Source organism: Elephas maximus, chromosome 12, assembly GCF_024166365.1.
Source record: "Elephas maximus indicus isolate mEleMax1 chromosome 12, mEleMax1 primary haplotype, whole genome shotgun sequence".
NCBI classification, from domain to species: domain Eukaryota; kingdom Metazoa; phylum Chordata; class Mammalia; order Proboscidea; family Elephantidae; genus Elephas; species Elephas maximus.
In genome coordinates, this window is record NC_064830.1 from 59,100,770 (window position 1) to 59,120,347 (window position 19,578).

The 19,578-nt window shown below is 58.2% G+C and overlaps 2 protein-coding genes across 6 annotated transcripts; one reads left to right on the plus strand and one right to left on the minus strand.

The window, feature by feature from the left end:
* The first annotated feature begins 379 nt into the window (after positions 1 to 379).
* On the plus strand, positions 380 to 5,746 carry SYNGR3 (synaptogyrin 3). Of its 2 annotated transcripts, XM_049903837.1 has the most exons (5): positions 380 to 610; positions 1,384 to 1,616; positions 3,448 to 3,685; positions 4,109 to 4,251; positions 4,323 to 5,746. In XM_049903837.1, the coding sequence occupies exons 2-5, from the start codon at positions 1,518 to 1,520 to the stop codon at positions 4,530 to 4,532; spliced, it is 690 nt and encodes a 229-aa protein (XP_049759794.1). In that variant the 5' UTR covers positions 380 to 610; positions 1,384 to 1,517; the 3' UTR covers positions 4,533 to 5,746. The 2 variants fall into 2 exon arrangements, with proteins under 2 accessions (XP_049759794.1, XP_049759795.1); XM_049903838.1 differs by lacking the exon at positions 380 to 610 and having other exon boundaries at positions 1,383 to 1,616.
* Positions 5,747 to 7,149: 1,403 nt separating this feature from the next.
* ZNF598 (zinc finger protein 598, E3 ubiquitin ligase) lies at positions 7,150 to 17,682 on the minus strand. Of its 4 annotated transcripts, XM_049903836.1 has the most exons (13): positions 17,433 to 17,682; positions 13,734 to 13,846; positions 13,062 to 13,191; positions 12,489 to 12,700; positions 12,171 to 12,388; positions 11,670 to 11,787; positions 11,096 to 11,280; positions 10,845 to 10,929; positions 10,479 to 10,704; positions 9,977 to 10,322; positions 9,477 to 9,621; positions 9,234 to 9,384; positions 7,347 to 9,145 (listed from the first exon to the last, which is right to left on the minus strand). In XM_049903836.1, the coding sequence occupies exons 1-13, from the start codon at positions 17,646 to 17,648 to the stop codon at positions 8,792 to 8,794; spliced, it is 2,499 nt and encodes an 832-aa protein (XP_049759793.1). In that variant the 5' UTR covers positions 17,649 to 17,682; the 3' UTR covers positions 7,347 to 8,791. The 4 variants fall into 4 exon arrangements, with proteins under 4 accessions (XP_049759792.1, XP_049759791.1, XP_049759793.1 ...); XM_049903835.1 differs by having other exon boundaries at positions 7,150 to 9,145; positions 9,977 to 10,704; positions 11,679 to 11,787; XM_049903834.1 differs by having other exon boundaries at positions 7,344 to 9,145; positions 9,977 to 10,704; positions 12,177 to 12,388.
* Between the last annotated feature and the right edge of the window lie 1,896 nt (positions 17,683 to 19,578).

Below are 19,578 nucleotides of genomic sequence, written 5' to 3' on the forward strand. Positions count from 1 at the left end.
TGTGGTTTGCATCACCTTTTATCTTACAAAAGATAAGAAAAGGGAAGGGAGCAGAGAGAGTGGGGGACCTCATACCATCAAGAAACAAGAGCTGGGAGAATAACCCATTCTTTGAACCCAGGGTGCGCTGAGAAGCTCCTAGTCCAGGGGAAGATTGATGACAAGGATCTTCCCCCAGAGTTGAGAGAAAAAGCCCTTCCCTGGAGCTGACGCCCTGAATTTGGACTTCTAGCCTCCTAATTTCCTTGGAAACTCTGTGGGGCAGTTCTACTCTGGCCTATAGGGTCCCTATGAGTCAGAATCAACTTGATGGCACTGGGTTTTTTTTTTTTTTAGCCTCCTAAACTGTGAGAGAATAAACTTCCATTTGTTAAAGCCATCCACTTGTGGTTATTTCTGTTGCAGCTGCACTAGATAACTGAGAGGGGCAACCAGTAACCCTGGGCTTGGCAGTTTGAGGAGAGTAGGACTGGTGGGGTTGGAGTGGGAGCCCATGATACCGGCCTCAGTGGGCCCGGGAGGCACAGGTCAGCAGCTTGAGCTTTGCTGTTCTAGGAAGCAGTGATGGGACAGCAGAGGAAGTGGTACCAAGAGCAGTGTTATTTTTAAGGTAGGAGAAAGTGCAGTATGTTTACTTGATCAAGTAAAAGGGGAAATGAATTGAGGGGGAGGGGGACAGGAATTGGTGCATAGTGTAAGGACTTGATGTTAGTCTGGCTGGTGTTGCAGTGGCAGCACCCCTGGCTACACCTGTCCACAGCCTACCTTGCTCCACCCGCCAGGGCCCAGCTAGGCGAAGGGAGGAGTTGCAGACCAGAACTGATGGGTCCCCAGAGGGCTGGGCAGGTCCCCCCGTCCCCTGGCTCAGAGCACCTGTGCCATAGGGCAACTTGTGGTACCCCCCCCCCCAGCCCCTCTTCTACCCATGCACTAACGAAAAGGTCGGCAGTTCAAATACACCAGCCGCTCCTTGGAAACCCTATGGGGCAGTTCTACTCTGTCCTATAGGGTCGCTAAGAGTCTGAATCAACTCCATAAAAACGGGTTTGGTTGTTTTTTGGTTTGGTGGGACAGGGAAGACGCTGGAGTCCTTGGTGACCCCTTTGCACATTCTTCAAGGGGCATGCTCAGAGAAGCGGTGTCAAGGGTGCCTGTCCATTGCCAGGCTACAGCAGGCTGACCTGAATTTCCCTGTGCGGAGTCCAGACCCTTGCCCCACTCCATGGAGACCGTTTGGCTTCCTCCAAGGAGGCAGTGACGGTTGGGCTTCCCCGAGGATGGTTTCCTTCTCAGGGTCGCCGTCACGCCACAGGGGGTGGTGGGCGGGACGAGGGCTGTGCGGGCTCGCGCATGGACCTCGGGCTCGCGCCCCCGCCCGGCCAGAGCGCGCTCCCGGGAAGCGGCGGCTGCAGCAGCACCAGCAGCATCAACAGCAGTCCCAGCGACCTGAGGCGGGGCCGGGCGGACGGACAGACGGACAGAGGGCTCCACGGGCGCGCCGCCAGGCCCGGCCGGCCATGGAGGGTACCTCGTTCGGCGCCAGCCGCGCGGGGGCAGCCCTGGACGTCGTGAGCTTCGCGCAGAGGCCCCAGACCCTGCTGCGGGTGGCGTCCTGGGTGAGTAGCCCTGGCCCACGGGCCCGCACCTACCTCCGCCCTCATCCCAATCTTCAACCTCGCCCTGGTCCCTACCCCGACTGGCCGCAGGTTGGGGTGACGTCACCGGGCTGTGCGCGCCCACCTGCAGGCGGGGCAGGGGTCGGCGGGGAATGCCTGGGACCTTGAGAGGTCACCGCCGACCTCCCCCTCCCCTCCAATTCTCCTTCCTCAGCCCCCGCTCCTTTTTTCCTGTCCTCACGACCTGGACGCGGACACACAGTGGGGGTGGGAAACACCAAGTGGCTTTGGCGTCAGCCCCAGGCGACAAGGGGCTACGGGAGCCGAGAGGGATCTGACAGGGCCTCCCCCGACCCACCAGGCACAAACACATACTCTGAGCTCCTTGAGAGGAAGCTGGCCCTTCTCGGGCCCCCGGTACAGCTGTGAGTTGGCGGGGCTCTGGAGTTCCCTCAGGGTGGGGCAGCCAAAGAGGCTCTGCACTGGGAGAACTTCCTGGAGGTGGTGTGGAAGGAACAACCCTAGGTTAGGTGGCTTGCCCCTTCTTCCTACCCCGTCAGGCAGAGGAGTTGGGGGGTTGCCCACTACTGGGCCTGTTACAGCGTCCAGTGGGCCAAAGCGTGTACTGGTGCCAGCCGCACCTCAAGGCCAGCCTTGCAGCAGGGCATGAGCCTAGGGTGGGGCAGGGGGCCTGGGCCTTCGGCGTGCAGTGACTGACCAGACCAGAAAGCAGGACCCAACTTGTGGACCTCTCTGGGAGGACACCATGCCCCTTACCTCGGTTTCCCCCTTGGTAAATGGGGGCTTGGTTTCTTGGAACTGGTTTAAACTGGAGGTCTTTTGTTCGAAACACAGAACTAAAAAAGCAGTATTTGGTTTAAAATGACCATGGTCCCTGTTCGTACCTGCCTGCCCATCCTCGTGGGCACAGGGTGCTGAGGTTTGACCGAATCCCAGACTGGGTCAGTGGTGGCCTTTTGAACCCAAATCTTTATGGGTAGTTTTAATAATCAGTCCTGGTCATGTGGCGGGGGGCCTTCCTTCCTCAGTATTAATAATCAGTCCTGGTAATGTGGGGGGGCCTTCCTTCCTCAGTACCACATGCAGGACACTGTCCCTACCATTCCCCGAGCTGTGCGGGCTACTTCCATTTGGCGTGCCACACAGCTGCAAGTACTAAGGCCAGGTTCCATGCAGGACCTCGTGGTCAGCTCTATGCAGCTGTTCCTGTCCCTTCCCTTGCTGCCGCCCCTCCCCCAGCCCATTCTCTTCTCTTCTTAAGCCTCATCCCTACCATTCTCTCTGGGGTCCACACTTGCCTCCCCCACGCGCCGTGGGCTCCAGTCTGGGGATCACAGATCCTGTTCCCCACTCTCCATGGGCCCTGGGGATGACACGTGGTGCGGAAGACTAGATTGACTCTCAGCCTCAGCACTTAGCTGGAGACCCTGGACAAGTCATTTCACCTATTGGAGCCCCAATTTCCTCTTATGTTGTACAAAGGGTCGCTATGAGTCGACCGACTCGACTGCACCCAACAACAACAAAGGGGATAAGAACTACGCCCTCGCTGTTTGGCGGAGGATTCAATGAGCGAAAGCATGAAAAGGAGAGGTTTTAGCTCAGTCTCTGGGGCATAGTAAATGCTGTATGTTGTCAGTAATTATTAAGTGTGTGAGGAGTGGGCAAGGGAGGGTGCCCGAAGACCCCCACTCAGAGATGGGCCCATGCTGCAGGGGAAACCAGGACAGCTCCCGGTGAGGCCTCGCACTGGGGTGTGGGGAAGCAGTGGACGGACGCCACAGGGCCCCTGAGCGCCCCCCGCCTGCAGGTGTTCTCCATCGCAGTCTTCGGGGCCATTGTCAACGAAGGCTACGTGAACACCGACAGCGGTCCCGAGCTGCGCTGTATCTTCAACGGGAACGCGGGCGCCTGCCGCTTCGGTGTCGCGCTTGGCCTAGGCGCCTTTCTCGCCTGCGCCGCCTTCCTATTGCTCGACGTGCGCTTCCAGCAGATCAGCAGCGTCCGCGACCGGCGCCGCGCAGTGCTGCTAGACCTCGGTTTCTCAGGTGGTAGGGGCCGGAGGGGGGCGGGGCCTGGTGCCGGAACTCCGCTGGGGTTCCCTAGTGGGCGGGGCCAGAGGGGCGGGCCTGGTGCGGGAACACAGCTGGGCTCCTTCAGTGTGCGGAGCCGAAAGGAGGGGCGGGGGCAGAGGGAAGGTGAGGCCGGGGAAGGCGGAGCCTGGTTCCGAGAACTAGGGGGGCTTCTCGGGCGGGCGGGGTCAGAGCGAGGCCCGGTGGGGAGGGGCCTGCCGTGCGGTCAGAAGTCTCCTCAGGGGCGAGGCTGCCGGAGCTGAGCTTGAGGGGGCGGGGGAGGGGGCGGGGGCGGGGGCGGGGGCGGGGGCGGGGGCGGCCCCGCACCACTGGCGCTTGGCGCGAAGGTTCCTCCGAGGGTCTCTGGCGTGCTGACTCGCGCTGCCCCGCCGGCTGTAGGGCTCTGGTCCTTCCTGTGGTTTGTGGGCTTCTGTTTCCTCACCAACCAGTGGCAGCGCACGGCGCCCGGGCCGGGCACGGCGCAGGCAGGGGACGCGGCCCGGGCTGCTATCGCCTTCAGCTTTTTCTCCATCCTCAGCTGGGTGAGTGCGCAGCCGCGGGCGGAAGGGCGGTTGGCCTCGCCCGTGTCGGCTGACCGCGGGCTCCCCTTCAGGTGGCGCTCACCGTGAAGGCCCTGCAGCGGTTCCGCCTGGGCACCGACATGTCTCTCTTCGCCGCCGAGCCACTGGGCGCGGGGGCGGGCCAGGCCTACCCTGGCTACCCGGTGGGGAGCGGCGTGGAGGGCACCGAGACCTACCAGAGCCCGCCCTTCACCGAGACCCTGGACCCCAACCCCAAAGGATACCAGGTGCCCACCTACTAGTGGATGGTGGATGCAGACCAGGGCGCAAAGGGTGCCCCACCAACGCAGGCCCAAAGGCCTCCTGGGACTTCCCTCGGATCCTCCTGGCCCAGTGCCAGGGACAGAAGGTGGCCAGTGTGGGCTGACTTGGGCCAGGAGGAGATGGCCCCTGGGGTGCCTGGGCTGTCCTCCTCCCTCCTCCACCAAGTTGCCTCATCCCCTGACCCTGGACTTGGGTCCTGATAAGGTCAGGAGGCCCAGGGTGCATGTCTTCCACCCTGAAGGGGGCAGGCTTGGGGCCCACTCCCCTCCTGGGCCAGCCAGGCTAAGGCTCATCTGCCCACCCCAGGGCCAGGGGTCCAGCTGCCTTCCACAGTAGTGACAGGGGCTGCTGCAACCAGGGGCAGAGACACCCCCATCCCCATCGCGTAGTCCTGGGACTGTGGTCAACATCACCATCCCTGTGGGCCATGCCTGTCCTTGTTCCTGTAGTGGTGGTTTATCCAGTAGGGCAGCAGGCTCTGTCCAGAGCGCCCTTCCGCTTAGTCGCACAGACTCACTAGAGCAGCCCCAGCCCTGTTGATGTTGTGATTGTGGTCAGGTCTTCAGGTTTTCCCTCTTAGTTCCCCACAATCCGCCCCTCGTCTGTGGCCCCTGGCCCAGCCCCTACCTGCCTCGGCCCAGGCCCCTGCTCGGGTATGGGCAGTTCTGGCCAAGAAGGCACCAGATGCCCACCAACCCTGCCCCACCCCAAGGAAGGCGCAGAACATGTGGGTTCCTGGCAATACAAGCCTGTCCCGTGGACGGGGGCCTACAGGTTCCATCCACCCATCGTGCCCATGGAGACAACTGTTCCATGCAAATGTATTTTCCTGGCTTCCTGGACCCCCATCTGCACCCCTTTTCTGAGGCCCAGCCTGAGGCTAGGGCTCCTCACATGTAGCTGACTACTCATGCATTGCTTGAAGCTGGCTTTTCACATTATCTTGATATCAAATGCGGTTGCCACCTTTCATTCCTGCAGACAGACACCTCCATCCAGAGTTGTGGTGGAGTGACAGCCCTGTATGTCGTAGCATAGACCAATCGTGTGGTTACTTCAGTGAACATGTTTACAATTTTTGTATATATAGATCTTTCTCCTGCCACTTCTGAAAGAACAATCCATGATTGTGTATTTTCAGTGTCCCAAGAGTCCCAACTGCGCCTTCTTTACAATAAAGACTGGAAATGAGTTTATCGTGTCCTGGATGCTCCTAGAATCATTTCTGGCACTGCCTGCCTTGTGCCAGGAGGTGGGGCCTGAGAGGCAGAACCTGGGCAGGGGGCAGGGAGGTATGCCAGCTGGACCCACAGGTTCTGGGGGCCCCAAAGAGAACAGTCAGGATAGGTTGCAGGTTCATGGGCCCCCCAACCACACATCACATTGGTCTGCCACTCAGAGCAGTCTACCTAGAATGCCTGGGAGAACTCCGCTTATGTTTTCCAATTTACAGTAGCAGGAGTGCTTCAGTGTCGTATCCAGCATGTGTGTCATCTAGGCTTTGACATCCATTGCTTGTCTTTTTGCACATGAATTGAGATTTTCCTGGTTCTTTGTATGCTGAGTTAATTTTGATTGTGTCTTGTCCGTTTGGACAATTATTCTGAGACTCAGGTTTGAATCCCATGGAAAGTGTTGGTATTTTTGTTCTAGCAGGTTAAGGGTCCCTGGTGGCACAGTGGTTAAGTGGTTGGCTGCTAACCAAAAGGTTGGCTGTTTGAACCCACCAGCGCTGTGTGGGAGAAAGATGTGGCAGTTGGCTTGCATAAAGATTTCTTAACCCAGTGGGGCAGTTCTACTCTGTCCTATAGGGTCCCTATGAGTCGGCACTGACTGATGGCAATGGTTTGGTTTTTTTTGAGACCTGATTGGTTTCAGGCCACTGGTTTCTGCCAGTCTTCTGTGGGTTGTGATTGGAATGTCAGCTCTATTGGCCTTTGCATTGTGTTCAGAGGTGGCCTGCACGTGCGCCACCCAGTGGCCAGTCTTGGGGGTGAACCCAGGAATTCATAACTTTATGGGGCCATGGGCTTCCCTTTTCAGCCCCCTGGCCAGAGAATGGAGACCTGGTGGCACAGTGGTTAAGAGCTCAGCTGCTAACCAAAAGGTCAGGAATTCAAATCCACTAGCCACTCCTTGGAATCCCTACGGGGGAGTTCTGTTCTGTCCTGTAGGGTCGCTATGAGTTGGAATTGATTCAACAGGGTATCTCAGGTTTTGGCCAGAAAATTAGGCCTCTATTTACCCGGCTTGGCTGCGTATTTCCTGTGACTGTTTGGGAACAAGAGAAATCTTTGTAAGTTAACTATTCTCTTTGGTAATAATTTTGGAGATTTTTCTGTTTGTATGTGGATTGGAGCCTTGGTGGTGCAGTCAAGGTCAGCAGTTCAAATCCACCAGCGGCTCCTTGGAAACCCTATGGGGCAATTCTACTGTCCCATAGAGTCACTATGAGTTAGAATCAACTTGACGGCAAGGAGTTTATTTGTGGATTAAAAAAAAATTTATCATGCTTAGCGCTTGATTGCCTTTTTTTAATCTTCAGTGCTGGGAAAAGCACAGTCAGGGTCTCTCCATACAGCCAATTCCCACCACCTTCTACTCCTGGGCCTCCCATCAGGTGGACCATGAGGCTCTGAGTCACTCACGGTCACTCCCCCTTTCTATTGCCTATCTGTCTCTGTGTGTTACATCCTGGAGAGATCCATCCAGCTTGGGCATGTTGGCTTTTGAACCCATCTATTGGGATTTTTATTCCAATGACTTTTTCATTGCTAAGGTTCTAATTGGTTCTTTTTCATAACCTCCTGGCTTAGTGAGGAACAGTGTACGGAGCTGGGATGCTTGCTTTGCCATTTTTTAGCTTGCTCATCTTGAGGCAAGTCTGTTAACCTGTGTCCCAGGTTCCCCTTCTGTAAAAGGAGGACAACAGTAGCTCCAATCACAAGTGTAGAGGTGCAGATGAAATGAGCAAATGCATGTGCAGCCTGCAATAGCTTTTGGCACACAGCAAGTGCCACTTAAGCATTGCCTATTATTATCATGGCTCTTGTTCCTTTTTTAAGAATAAGCATTTTAATATCTTTACAGAGATGTTTTCTTTCCCAAATTGCTCTGTTCTTCTGGGGACTGGTCTTGCTCAGGGACTTCAGGGTTCACTGCAAGGAGGGCATCTGCCATGAGCATGGCCATCCCCCAAGGGACACTGCTCAAGTCCTGGCCTTGGGCAGGCAGGCAGCACTAAGTCCTCAGCTCCAAGTGGGCAGTACCATGCAGTGTGGCTCTGGCCCGGTCCCTCTGCAGGCCACTAGCCTTGGCGCCTTCATCAACACGGCGTTCTTCTGCTTCTTTTAAGATGACATCTCCATTTCTTCTGATTGGAGGGCATTTCCTCCTTATTTGGACTTGGCTATGTATTTAGAGTTTTTTCCAGTGTGTCTATTCCTGGAAGGTTTGGGTATGGCCAGGCCCCAAAAATTGGGTCCTCGACCTGGCTGCCTCTTGCTGGGAGCAAACCCAGCAGAGCAGGGCCCTGGCTCTCCCCAGGCCTCCCTCCTCCCCTGTGCACATGGCAACCACCTGAGCCAAACATAGCACCTGGAGGATCTGAGCACACCCCGTGGCTGTGGGCACGCTTGGATGGCAGAGAAGCTAGGACACCAGCTAACTGCCATATTGCAAAATAAATTTATTTGATGATAAACTGTCTTATAAAAGGTCAGAGGCAATTTGAGATCCTAAATTCAGCTTGTCTCGTAAAGATTTGATTTCAAGTAGCACGATTTTGCGTCTGCTTTTGATCCTGAACATTCTTGAACCATGAAACAGCCAACTGTTTACACAACACACTCAACATCTGGCTCCAGCATCTGCAGCTTCTGGCTCTGGGGGGCCATAGGTGCTACAGCCCACAACTCCGGAGAGCCCAGCGTGGGCCGCCAAGGCCGCTGGGACAGCAAGGACAGGCTCCAGCATCCTGGCCCTTCCCTCCCTGGCACCTTCCAAAATCAAGAGAATACAAACCAAGACCGACCTGCTGCTGAGACAAGGGTCTGCCCTGTCCAAGAGGAAACCAGGTGGAACTCCTGTGTGACCTCTTGCCAGTGGGGCAGGGGGCCTCCCTGGTGGCCAAAGGGCCTGAGTGGGCAGCCTCACCTGGCTGCCTGCAGCCCAAGGGGAGGGAGGAAGGCGAGGGGAGGCTCATGGGTGCAGCAGCTCCTGCCCGCACTGGCAGACGCTACGTGATGACCCTGGCGATGGCCTGCAGGGAGGGGAAGTCATCGTCCCGGGCGGCATGCAGCGCCTGGTGGCTGCTGACGTCACCGTGTGCCAGCACCTGCTGGCAGGTGGGGCACACGCAGCAGTCCAGGCCTGCCGTCTGGGTGCTGGCCTGCCATGCGCTCTTTTTGCTTTTCTTTGACTTGGTGCCTGGAGGCTTCTCGTGGCTGTGGAAGTCTGCATGTGCCAACAGCAGCTCCTGCTGCTTGGCTGTGTCGGGCAGGAGCACCAGCAGCTCATTGAAGATCTTCTGGAAGCTCTCCCCAAGCAGGTCCCGGCAGCTCTTGTAATACTGGGCCGCGGAGATCACACCCTGCCAGCAGAGAGGTAGACCATCACAGCACATTCAGGCCTAACCCAAGCAAAGTCAGGCTGGGCCCCTGCCCTGCCATACTCCTGACCTGTCTGAACTCCCCCGAGTGACTCTTGAACTTGCTGAAGTGGGCCTCATTGCTCTGCAGGAAGTCCTTGATGGACTGAATCAGCTTCAGGTTCCTCTCCCGGAAGTTCTCAGGGACCAGGTAGGTCCGGGGCGGGGGACTCAGCCTGGGCCTGGGTCAGGAGGGGAGGAGGACATGGCAGCTTAGCCTTCAGGGTGGCCCAAGGCGAGGGAACTCTTGGCTAGGCAGCCTAGCCGCACTTACGCTTTTGTGGTGGTGTTGGGCACGCAGGAAGGCTGGGGGCTGGGGAAGAGGCCAGAGAAGCCGGGGGGTGGCTTGCTCACAGGGGGCACCAGCCCTGGTGGGGGCGGGGGCGTTGCACCCTTCAGCAGCACCACAGTGTTGAACCCTGTGAGGGCAGCACAGCGAGACGCAAAACATGACCGTGGCAGACCAAGTACAGCCAGGGGCCATCCCCTGCTGCCTGGGCCTGCCAGTGACAAGAGCCAGCACACAGGCTGCGCTCACCGTGTCAGCCCTGCTCCGAGCCACTGCATTAACTCTCACAGCACCCACCAGGAGGTGCGAAAATCAAGGAAATAATCATACAGCAGTCAGGTGCTGCCCAAGGTCAGGGGCTCACAGAGGGCACCATAGTCTTCTGAGGCCACTAGGACCACCACATATGCTGACATCACTCACTCAGCCCTGCCCATCTGGCAAGGGCTCCTTCCTTCCTGGCAGATGCCCCCCAGCAAACATACCTGGGGGAGGCGGCATCCTGGGTGGGCAAGGGCCACCGAGCGCTGGGAAGTCTTCCTGGAGTGTGGGGCAGGGCAGGGGCCCCAGGGACCATGGGAGCCTGGGGGGCTCCTTAGGGGCACCGCATGCCAGGGCTGGTCCCTCAGCGTGTCCATTGATGATGACGGCAGCTGGTCCTTCGGCTCTGCCAGTGGGGATGGTGGGGACCTCTTCAGCCCCAGGCAGCCCATCTTTATCAGGGGCTTTTGGGGTGTGGTCAAGGGGTGGAGGTGGCGTGGCCCTGGGCTTCTCAGAGCCAACTTTCTTCTTGCGGCTGCCCTTGGTGATGGCCTGGGAGGAGGCTAGTGCCTGCAGGGAGGAGGTGGGGGCAGTGGAGGGCAAGCTGTACAACTCCCATGGGGCCGCCTCTTCCTCCTTCCGGCTGCCCTTGCCACTCCCCTTGCCAGCTTTTCTGGTGGACTGGCCCCCACCAGCAGCCTGGACCCCCGAGGAAGACTGCATCACCTTCTTGCTGCTGTACCAAGCGGAGATGATGCTAGTGGGGGCAGTGCTGGGCCGGGATGCCGAGGACACCAGGGCAGGGAAGTCTTCCTCCTGGAAAGTGCCCCTGCCCCTGGCAGGAACTGGATATGGGAGTGCCAGCCCTGCAGAGGCAGGGGTGGCTGGCGCAGAGCAAGCAGACAGGCTGGGGAAGTCCTCGTCCTTGAGCTTTGGCACAGGCGGCAGGATGCTGAGCCAGAGAAGGAGAGCCAGTCAGTGTCTCACAGGCCTGCCTACCCTCATCCACCCTCCCAGGGCGCTTCGCCCAACCCTAGGCCAAGCATGCGCATGCGCGTGCATGCGTACGCGCGCGCGCACACACACACACACCTTGGAGGTGGGACCCCCACAGCTGGGCTCGAGGGGGGAAAGGCCTCTTGACTCATGGGACCATTTGTTGAGGCTTCCTTGGAGCCTGTGAGAAAGAAGATCCCACGTTAGGGTTGAGGTGGGACATGGACATGTGTGAGCAGGCACTTGGGGCCCTCATTGCCCTCATGAGGCCACGGCATCAGGGTACCATGCTGGTCAGGGGGCACCTCCCACCTCAGATTCCCTGCAGATCCCCAGAGGCCAGTCACCTGGACCTTCACCCTGGGTGCAGGGTGGGTGCCGGGCACCATGGGGCTCCTCGGACACCTGTGCCACCACCTCCTCCTTGGCCCGGCTGCCCTCCTTGCAGTCCTCACTCCTGCGCCTCTCTTCTTGCTGCTGCGTGGCCACTGAGGCCCGGATGGCTGCTGCCACATCCCGGTCCTCTTCCTCCCTGGAGACGGGGACACCTTCAGCCTGGGTGAGGTGAGGCCTAAACCTAGCACTTTGGGCTGCATCTGGGGTCTGATCCCCCGAGCCTGCTGGGTAGCAGGGACAGCCTGGGCACAGGCCCTCTGTGCCAGTGCTTCACAGCACAATTGGAGCAAATCCCCCGTGACCAGGCCCCTCTCACCCACCCACCCCCGCGAGGCTGCCTAGCTTTGTGGGTAGGATCCTACTGTCTCTGTGAATACTACGCAGAGAATGAGGAGAAAGCCCTGAAACCAGGCCAAGGTGCCCCAGACCCAATGACAGTCCCCAGCCTGGCTGCCAGATGCAGCCACAGCCATCGCCTCAATGTGCTGGTGATGGGAGAAGATCGGTGTCAAGAAAGCCTCCCACCTCTTGTACCTCCAGCTTCCACGGCGGCTCTGTTGGGCTCCGCGTATTCCGGCCTGCCCCAGTCGGCCCTGGCGGTTATACCTGTCCACCTCCTCATAGTTCTCACCACCGATAACCCCTGTGACCAGCACACGGCCCATCACCACCTGGACTGCAGGCAGCAGGTCCCTCCTAGCTGCCCCCAGGTCAGACTGAAAAGGCACCCCCACAGCACATAAGCCCGTGGAAAGGGGACTCCACGCAGGGCCCCCTGCCTAGGGCCTGCACACAGCAGGCACTCAAATCAATGCCTTCTGACCTGGGGAGAACCCCAGGGGCCCCAGAGACTAACCCTCCCAGAGCCCACAGTAGGTAAGGACATGCAGAATAGTCAGTGCCTTTCTCTGGCCTGCTTCAAGGAGGCAGCTGATCTGGACAGGCATGGTCCAAAGCCTTCAGAGCAGGGATCCAGCTACCCCACCCCATCTAGGACCCTGCTCAGCCGAAGTAGGACCTGCTCACCCTCACCCCGGCGCAGGTGACGGGGAGTGTAGCTAAACTGCAGGTCGATCTGGCGGTTCTGGCGGGCCTCGGCACGACTGCGGCTGTGGCAGGCGGTCCGGTGGGCCTTGAGGTCAATCTCAGTGCGGAAGGCGTGGGTGAACTGCTCCATGCTGCAGCGGCCCTCCTCACACAGGAAGTGCTTCTCCCGAAAGTGCTCTCGTAGGTATGCGTAGTCACTGGCGGGCAGGTGGAGATCGGTAGGGGTGCCTCTCCACGCAATGAGCAGGCGAATACGTGCCTCTGCCCCACCCACTCTGGGGCCTTCCCCTCCCCAACCTGTAGTAGTCCTGAGCGCCATCGGCGTCGCAGAAGTGGCAGAAGTAGTGGTCACGCCGCAGGTGCTTGAGCAGCTCGTCATTGTCCAGATAGCGCTCGTCACAGAACTTGCAGAGCGGGTGCCCACGGTGCGACGTGTCATCCGGGTCTCCCTGCATGCGGTGCCGTGCCAGGTCCTTGCGTGAGTACCATTTGCGCTCATATGTGAAGATCTGCAGAGAAGAGGCTTGGGCTCGCAAGGGACTCCCCAGGCCTCCTACCCCTCCAGCGGCCCAGCATCAAGAAGCCACAGGCGGACAGCAAAGGTGAGCCAGATGACACCAGCCCCGAGTCCTCAACACCAGAGCCTGGCCGGCCATGTGCCCTGGGAGCCCTGCCTGGCAGTGTTGGAGAGGAGCTCAGAATGAGGGCACCTACCCTAGGATGTGTGAGGTGAGAGGCTGGGCGCCTGGGGGCCAGCGAGCGGACAAGTCCCTACCCCTGCCTGACCTCAGGATCATCTCGACCCTGTCCCTGCAACAGGGATCCACCACCCTCTCCCTGGGGCCCGGGAAGCGAGGACAGCAGGCCCACCTTGAGGTGCTTGAGGCACAGCTTACAGCAGAAGAGTTCATGCTGCCTCCGCATGTGCTGCTCCAGGTCGCCGAAGAGGCCGAAGGGCGGCAGCGTGGGGCACTGTGGGCACTCGTGCTGCAGCAGCTGCCTGGGGACATGAGGGCCACCGTTTCAGCTCCCAACCATGTGCCAGACGGTACTGGGCCCATGGTCCAGGAGTCTGACCCCAGCGCTGCAGAGAACATGGCTGAGCCCCACCACCACCAAGGCCAGAGGTCAAAGCCCCAGCCTGGCTATGACAGCCATGCCCTTCACAGGGTGCTTCCACCATGGGCCAGGAGGGCGCTGCACCTGGAGCCTGGCCTGCACTCGCTTGAGACTCTCAGAGAGCCCAAAGGCAGATACCATGTACCACGCAGAGGGCTTCCCAGGTCATCTGCATCACCTTCCTACTACCCCGTGAGAATACTATGAGCACCCCCACTTACAAATGAGGAAATTGAAGGCCAGGAAGGACAGTGACCTACCAAAGTCACACAGCCATCTGAGAAAGCCCAGGGTGGAACCCTGACCTTCCGTGCTTCGCCCCCATCTGGGGCTATGAGAAGCATGGGGTGACAGCCACCAAGCACCACCAGGATGCAGGTGGCACAGACCTGTGGGGCCCCAGGGAAGGTGTCTCCCCCTTACCTGTATAACGCAAACACCTTTCTGTCAGCAAAATAGATGTCATATTTCTTCTCATGCTGCAGCTGGTGGATGGGGATTGTGGTGAAAGCCGGAAGCTTCTTCCCAAAGACCACCTAGGCAGAAGATGTCCAGAGATACAGAAGCTGAGCAGAAAGGCTGGCTGTCACCGCACGGGAGTGAAGGGTGCCTGGAGCTAGGGACCTCCTGGGAGCCCACGGCAGGTCACTGGCAGGCAGCATCTTCTGGTAATAAGGTCACTAGCAGGCAGCATTCTCTGGCTCTCGTTGTGCCCCTGCCCACGACAATGCACCCATCCACCTCCTCCTTTCCATCCACTGTCACCCCAGCCTGGTCAGCTTGGAGGCTGTGCCAGAACACACGCGGGCTCTCCAAGAGCACCGAATCCCCTCCTCAGAAAAGGCTATGGCAGGACTCTCCCTTTTTTGTTGGGCTCAGCCGCAGGGGACGCGGGGGTTGTAATGACCCAAGCATCTGGGAAGGCCCAGGACCGGCCAGGGACAGCCAGCAGGACAGCCCCTCTGCCAATGTCAGGTCCTTGGACGAGAGGACCCCAGGACTCCCATCTCCCAGGACCCAAGGGGAGAGGGCACACCTAGCCACACCATGGAGGGGCGCAATGGGAGCCAGGGCTGGGTGAGCAGGCCCCACAGGCCTATCCCCCCTGTTGTGCCTAGGGAGCTGGTGCAGCGAGCACCCTGCCCATCTCCACGTCCTCCTGCACTGTGCCCGGTGGACACCACATTGTAGCCACCGTTCCCATGATGTGTCTTCAAATAGGAGTCACAGCTCCACTGGGTCACTGAGGGCCTGCTCACATGGACCCCTCCAATCCCCTCCCCTGGCTTTCTTCCTCTCTGCCCACTCCACACCAACCCCATACACAGGATCAGCCTTCCCGAGCAAGTTCCTGCCTGGTCCTGCTCCCTACACGCTGATGGCGCCTTCTGGGCACAGACCCACTCCTACTCCTGGCAGACCAGCCCTAACATCCAGCAGGCACTCACAGCCGCCAGGCATGCACAAGACTCCTCAGGGAACTGGCGAATCGTGGAGCCAAGTCCCCACCTCAGCAACTCAAGCCACACAGGCAGCAGATTCTGAAGCTCTGTGCCTGCCAGCGGTAGACAAACATTCAGAGGAATGTCTTGAGGCTGCCAAAAGCCTCCAGCCTAGCAGATTCCCTGCACAGGAACGCCTGTCTTCCGGAAGAACCTGCCACCAGCACCAATGTCTGCCTTGAGCTACTCGTTGCGGCCTCTCAACTGCTGCCGGTGCCCCACCTGCCAGCAGGTGCTGGCGCACAGTGACACCAGCAGCCACCAGGTGAGGAGCCCATGGTGCCACAGGGACCCACCTGCAGGCTCTGCTGGGGGCCTTGCCACCCTTGCCCCACTCTGGCGGGCACTTGATAGTGCTGAATGAGCAGGAGAATTGGGGTGAGGGCAGTGAGGACTGGTAGGGCCCTCTGTGGAGATAGGACACTGTGGGGTGGAGCCCTCGAGGGTGCTCCAAGGGACAGAAGACCCCCCAGAAAGTTCAGGCACTGGCAGTGGGTGGGCAGGACCGTGGTAGCAGGGCGGAGGCATTCACCATGGGAAAAACAGGCTTGGCCTGGGGGCACGATGGGCAGGCCTTCAGCCCACACATCCACTACCCTGCTTGCGAAAGGGGCCAAGGCTGCACTCGGGGACCTCCCAGCTCAGACACCTAACACTTTGTATGGCAGCCCAGTCGGGCCCCTGCAACACCACCATCATCTGTGGGAAAAATGTGCCAGAGAAAAGGGAACAAGACTTCATCAGCTGTGCCCACCTCGACAGCCACACAGACAGTGCCGCTGCCTCTACCCCCACCCTGCCAGGCAAGCTAGATGGACCAGGCTCTTGGGTGCAGGGCTTACTGGGTCCACACCCTCCACAGACCAGCACAGGTGAAGGTATCCTGAGCTAACCACCCCTGAAGCTTGCCTCTTTGCCACAGCATCCCAGTAGGCTTCTTTCCCAGGTTTTGCAAAGGCTTAGTCCGCTAAGGCAGGACAGAGGTCTGGGGTGGCGGGGTTGCCTGAGCCTGGGACTCCAGGACAGATTCAGAGGATAGTGCAGACTCAGCAACGGAAATGGCAGGTGAGGGCAGGCAAAGCTGCAAGTTCAAGAGTGGGAGAGAAGGCAGGAAAGGAGAGGGAGAGAGCTGGAGGCAAACTTCCTGGCCTGTCCTGTGGGGAGGAGGCCCACGCTTGGTGGTGCACCAGTGCCAAACCACACCCTGGCCAGCTCACATCCACACCTCCTTGCCACAGAGCTGGGGATGTGCATGTGTGGGATGGGGAGCTGGGGCCACAGGGAGTGAGAGAGGCCAGAGGCTGGCCACACACAGGTAAGTGCCTAGGGCTGGACTGCAATGTGTAAAGACCTCCACAGTGCCCCCAGGCTCCTGGAAGGAAATCATAGGTGCGGTGCGAGAGGATACCTGGCCTTTTGTGAGTTCCTCATGCCATACAAGACTGGCCATCCCTGCAGGCTCTCTCAAAGCTGGGAAGTGCCCTCTGAGTAAGCCACAGAGCCGGGGCGCCCCCAACTCTCCCTGTACTCCAGTCGCTCGGGTTCAGGCCCATCTCCCTTCACCACACTGCAGACTGGCAGTTCCTCAAGTTCTTTGTCTCCTGAGCAAAGAGTAGGAGCCCAAGAACCGTTCATGGGTCTGCAGTGTCTCTTTGGCTCCTTTAGCAAATGTGTACTTTCTTAAAAACGAAGAAGCTGCCTATTCCTCAACATGCCACGTCTGTGTCATGTCTAGGAAAAGGAAAGGCAGTTTCCCTGGCAGATGTCAGCCGGAGCGGTTTTCCATGAACGAACCAAGGGGATTTCACAACACTGGGAGCAAACAGATCTCCAAGGATGCCAAACCCAGGAGTTCAGACCTGGTGCTCCTGGCCAGCAGCTGGCATTGCTGGGTGGCAAGGGTAGGGGGATGCTCCATGGCCCTCTCTGACCCTCCCAGGACTTACAAGTCCGGCAAAGTCAGAAACTTTTCCCCTCTCGTCTAGAACTGAGCCCTGAAGTTTGAAGTGGTGACGAACAGGATAAAAAAAACTTCCTAACACTGCTCTCCACCCGCCAGGCACCAGAGCAGACAAAAACCTCCTCCTCGTTCTGAAACCTGCTCTGGTGGGCATGTCTGAGGGTCACCCCCACTCAACAGAGGAAACAGCCATCACAGGAATTGGCTCGGGTCACCCAGTGGGGCCCAGAAACAGGCGGGAGCTGTCCACAGCTTGACCCCCCTTTTTCTAGGACAGACTACCTCAGGCGCTGCCCCCTCACCCTGTCCCCTCCGCCTCAGTGGAGACCCCTAAGGATGGAACTCCTTCCTTAAGGCGAGCAGGTCACGGAATTCCTGCTTGGATCATGCCCCTTCCAGTGGCCCGGCAGGAATTCCCAAGGCAGAGGGGTACAGTCCCCAGGCTCCGTCCCCACAGGGACCGAGCCCTCCTCGACCCAGCTCGGCCACCTCCTGTAGCCCGGCCCCAGCGTCAGGACCACGCCCCGGGTGGCCCCGCCAGGCCTCCCTTTTGGAAGTCGGCGCCGCCAGGCCCGCGGCCGGCCACCAAGAAGGCAAAGTTCCTTTCCGGCCGCCCCATCGCCGCGCCCCCCGGAACCACGGCCGCGCGGCCCGCCGCACCTGGCGCAGCTCCTCGCGGCACACGGCGCAGTAGCGCTGCTCGCACAGCACCCGCATCTTGGTGGAGCAGCGGTAGCACACCGGGTGGTCGCAGCGGCCCAGGGCCATGACCTCCAGATCACCGCAGCACAGCACGCAGCTCCCGCCGCCCCGTTCGGGCGCCGCAGCCGCCTCCGGGGTCCCGCGCCGCCCCTCTACGCCCGCCACCGCCTCCATGGCCCGTGCTTCGGCCCCCCTCCCGGCCGGCGCGGCGCAGCGCAGCGCGGCCTGTCTCACGGCGGGCCCGCCCCTTCCGGGGCGACGTCACCGCCCCGCCCAGCAACGGCCGCGCCCGGCGGAAGTGCGCGCAGCGACCACTGTCCCCAGCGAGATGGGGGCTGGAGTGGCGTGCACAGTACGTGGCTCTCTATCATGAGCCGAACTCTCAGAGGTCTGGCTACGCCTGAGCTGCCAGGTCTGCCGTCTCGGACGGCTCTCGCCCCGGTCCCTTTCTGCGACCGGCCAGCCCCTCCCTGGGCTTCACCCCAGGGCTTCAGGGGCTTGGGTTGCCGGATGAAACACCGCACACCCGGTTCAATTTTAGATAAATAAGCTATAATGTTTGAGTGTATGTCCCAATGCTGTAAAGAGGTTGACGTATCTCTTGGAGTATTTGGGAGAAAATTGCAAAATACATGGAAAAACTGACGAAGGAAAATGATAAGATAGCCCTTAATGGAAACGGAAATATAATCAGAGTACACTACTTGGTTCAGCAGAGAACAATGAGCACGTAGCCATCATAATGTAAAAAACCACATTGCCATCAAGTCGATTCCGACTCATAGCGACCCTATAGGACAGAGTAGAACTACCCCATAAGGTTTCCAAGGAGCGCCTGGTGGAGTCAAACTGCAGACCTTTTGGTTAGCGGCCGTACCACTTAACTACTACGCCACCAGGGTTTCCATCATCATAATGTAAGCACTGTCAATTCAGCCAAAAAAGTATGATGAAATCATATCAGGAGGATGGAGGGAGAATAAGGGCGATTGGGGTGCGAGAGAGCCAAAGTTTCATCTTCTTGATGTTGCCTAAAATGGATAAATGAAGAAATAAAACCCATTGCATTGAGTCAATTCAGACTCAGAGCAAGTTTGTAGGACAGAGTAGAACCCATAGGATTTCCAAGGCTGTAATCTTCAGAGAGAAACCCTGGTGGTGTAGTGGTTAAGAGCTACAGATGCTAACCAAAAGGTTGGCAGTCAACTCCATCAGGTGCTCCTTGGAAATCATGTGAGGCAGTTCTACTCTATAGGGTAGGCTATGAGTCAGAAACAAAAGATGGCAACGAGTTTGGCTTAATCTTTAGGGGAGCAGGTGAGTCGGAATCAACTCAATGGCAACAGGTTTGGTTTAATCTTCAGGGGAGCAGATTGCCAGGTCTTTTCTCCTGAGGAACCACTGGTGGGTTCAAATTGCTGAAGTTTCAGTTAGCAGCCAGGTGCTTAACCATTGCACCACCAGGGCTCATAGATAATCTCTTTCATCTTTAAAGCCAGCAATCGAATCAGTCTGGTTTCGACTTCCGTCTTACTTTTCCTTCTCCGACTCTGAGTTCCTCTTGTACATTTAAGGAACCCCTGAGATTATATGGATGTTGGTGGTGCAGTGGTTAAGAGATCAGCTGCTAATCAAAAGGTCAGCAGCTCAAATCCATCAGCTACTCCTTGGAAACCCTATGGGATAGTTCTACTCTGTCCGATAGGGTCGCCTATGAGTCGGAATCCACTCAACAGCAATGGGTTTGGGTTTTGATTTGTGATTATATAGAGAAGCCCTGTTGGAGCAGTGGTTAAATACTCAATGGCAATGGGTTTTGTTTGATTTTGTGATAATAGGCCCAAACAGATTAATACAGGATAATGGTGGGTGGGTAATCTCCATATATTAAAGTCAACTGATTAAAACCAAAAACCCACGTCTTTCTCCTTCAGAGCAGCTGGTGGGTTCGAACCACTGACCTTTCGGTTAGCAGCTAAGCGCTTAACAACTATACCACCAGGGCTTGGTAATAGACTGATTGGCAACGTTAATTCCATATACAACCTTAATTTCCCCTTCCATGAAATATAACATTCACAGTTTCCAAGGATTAGGCCATGGA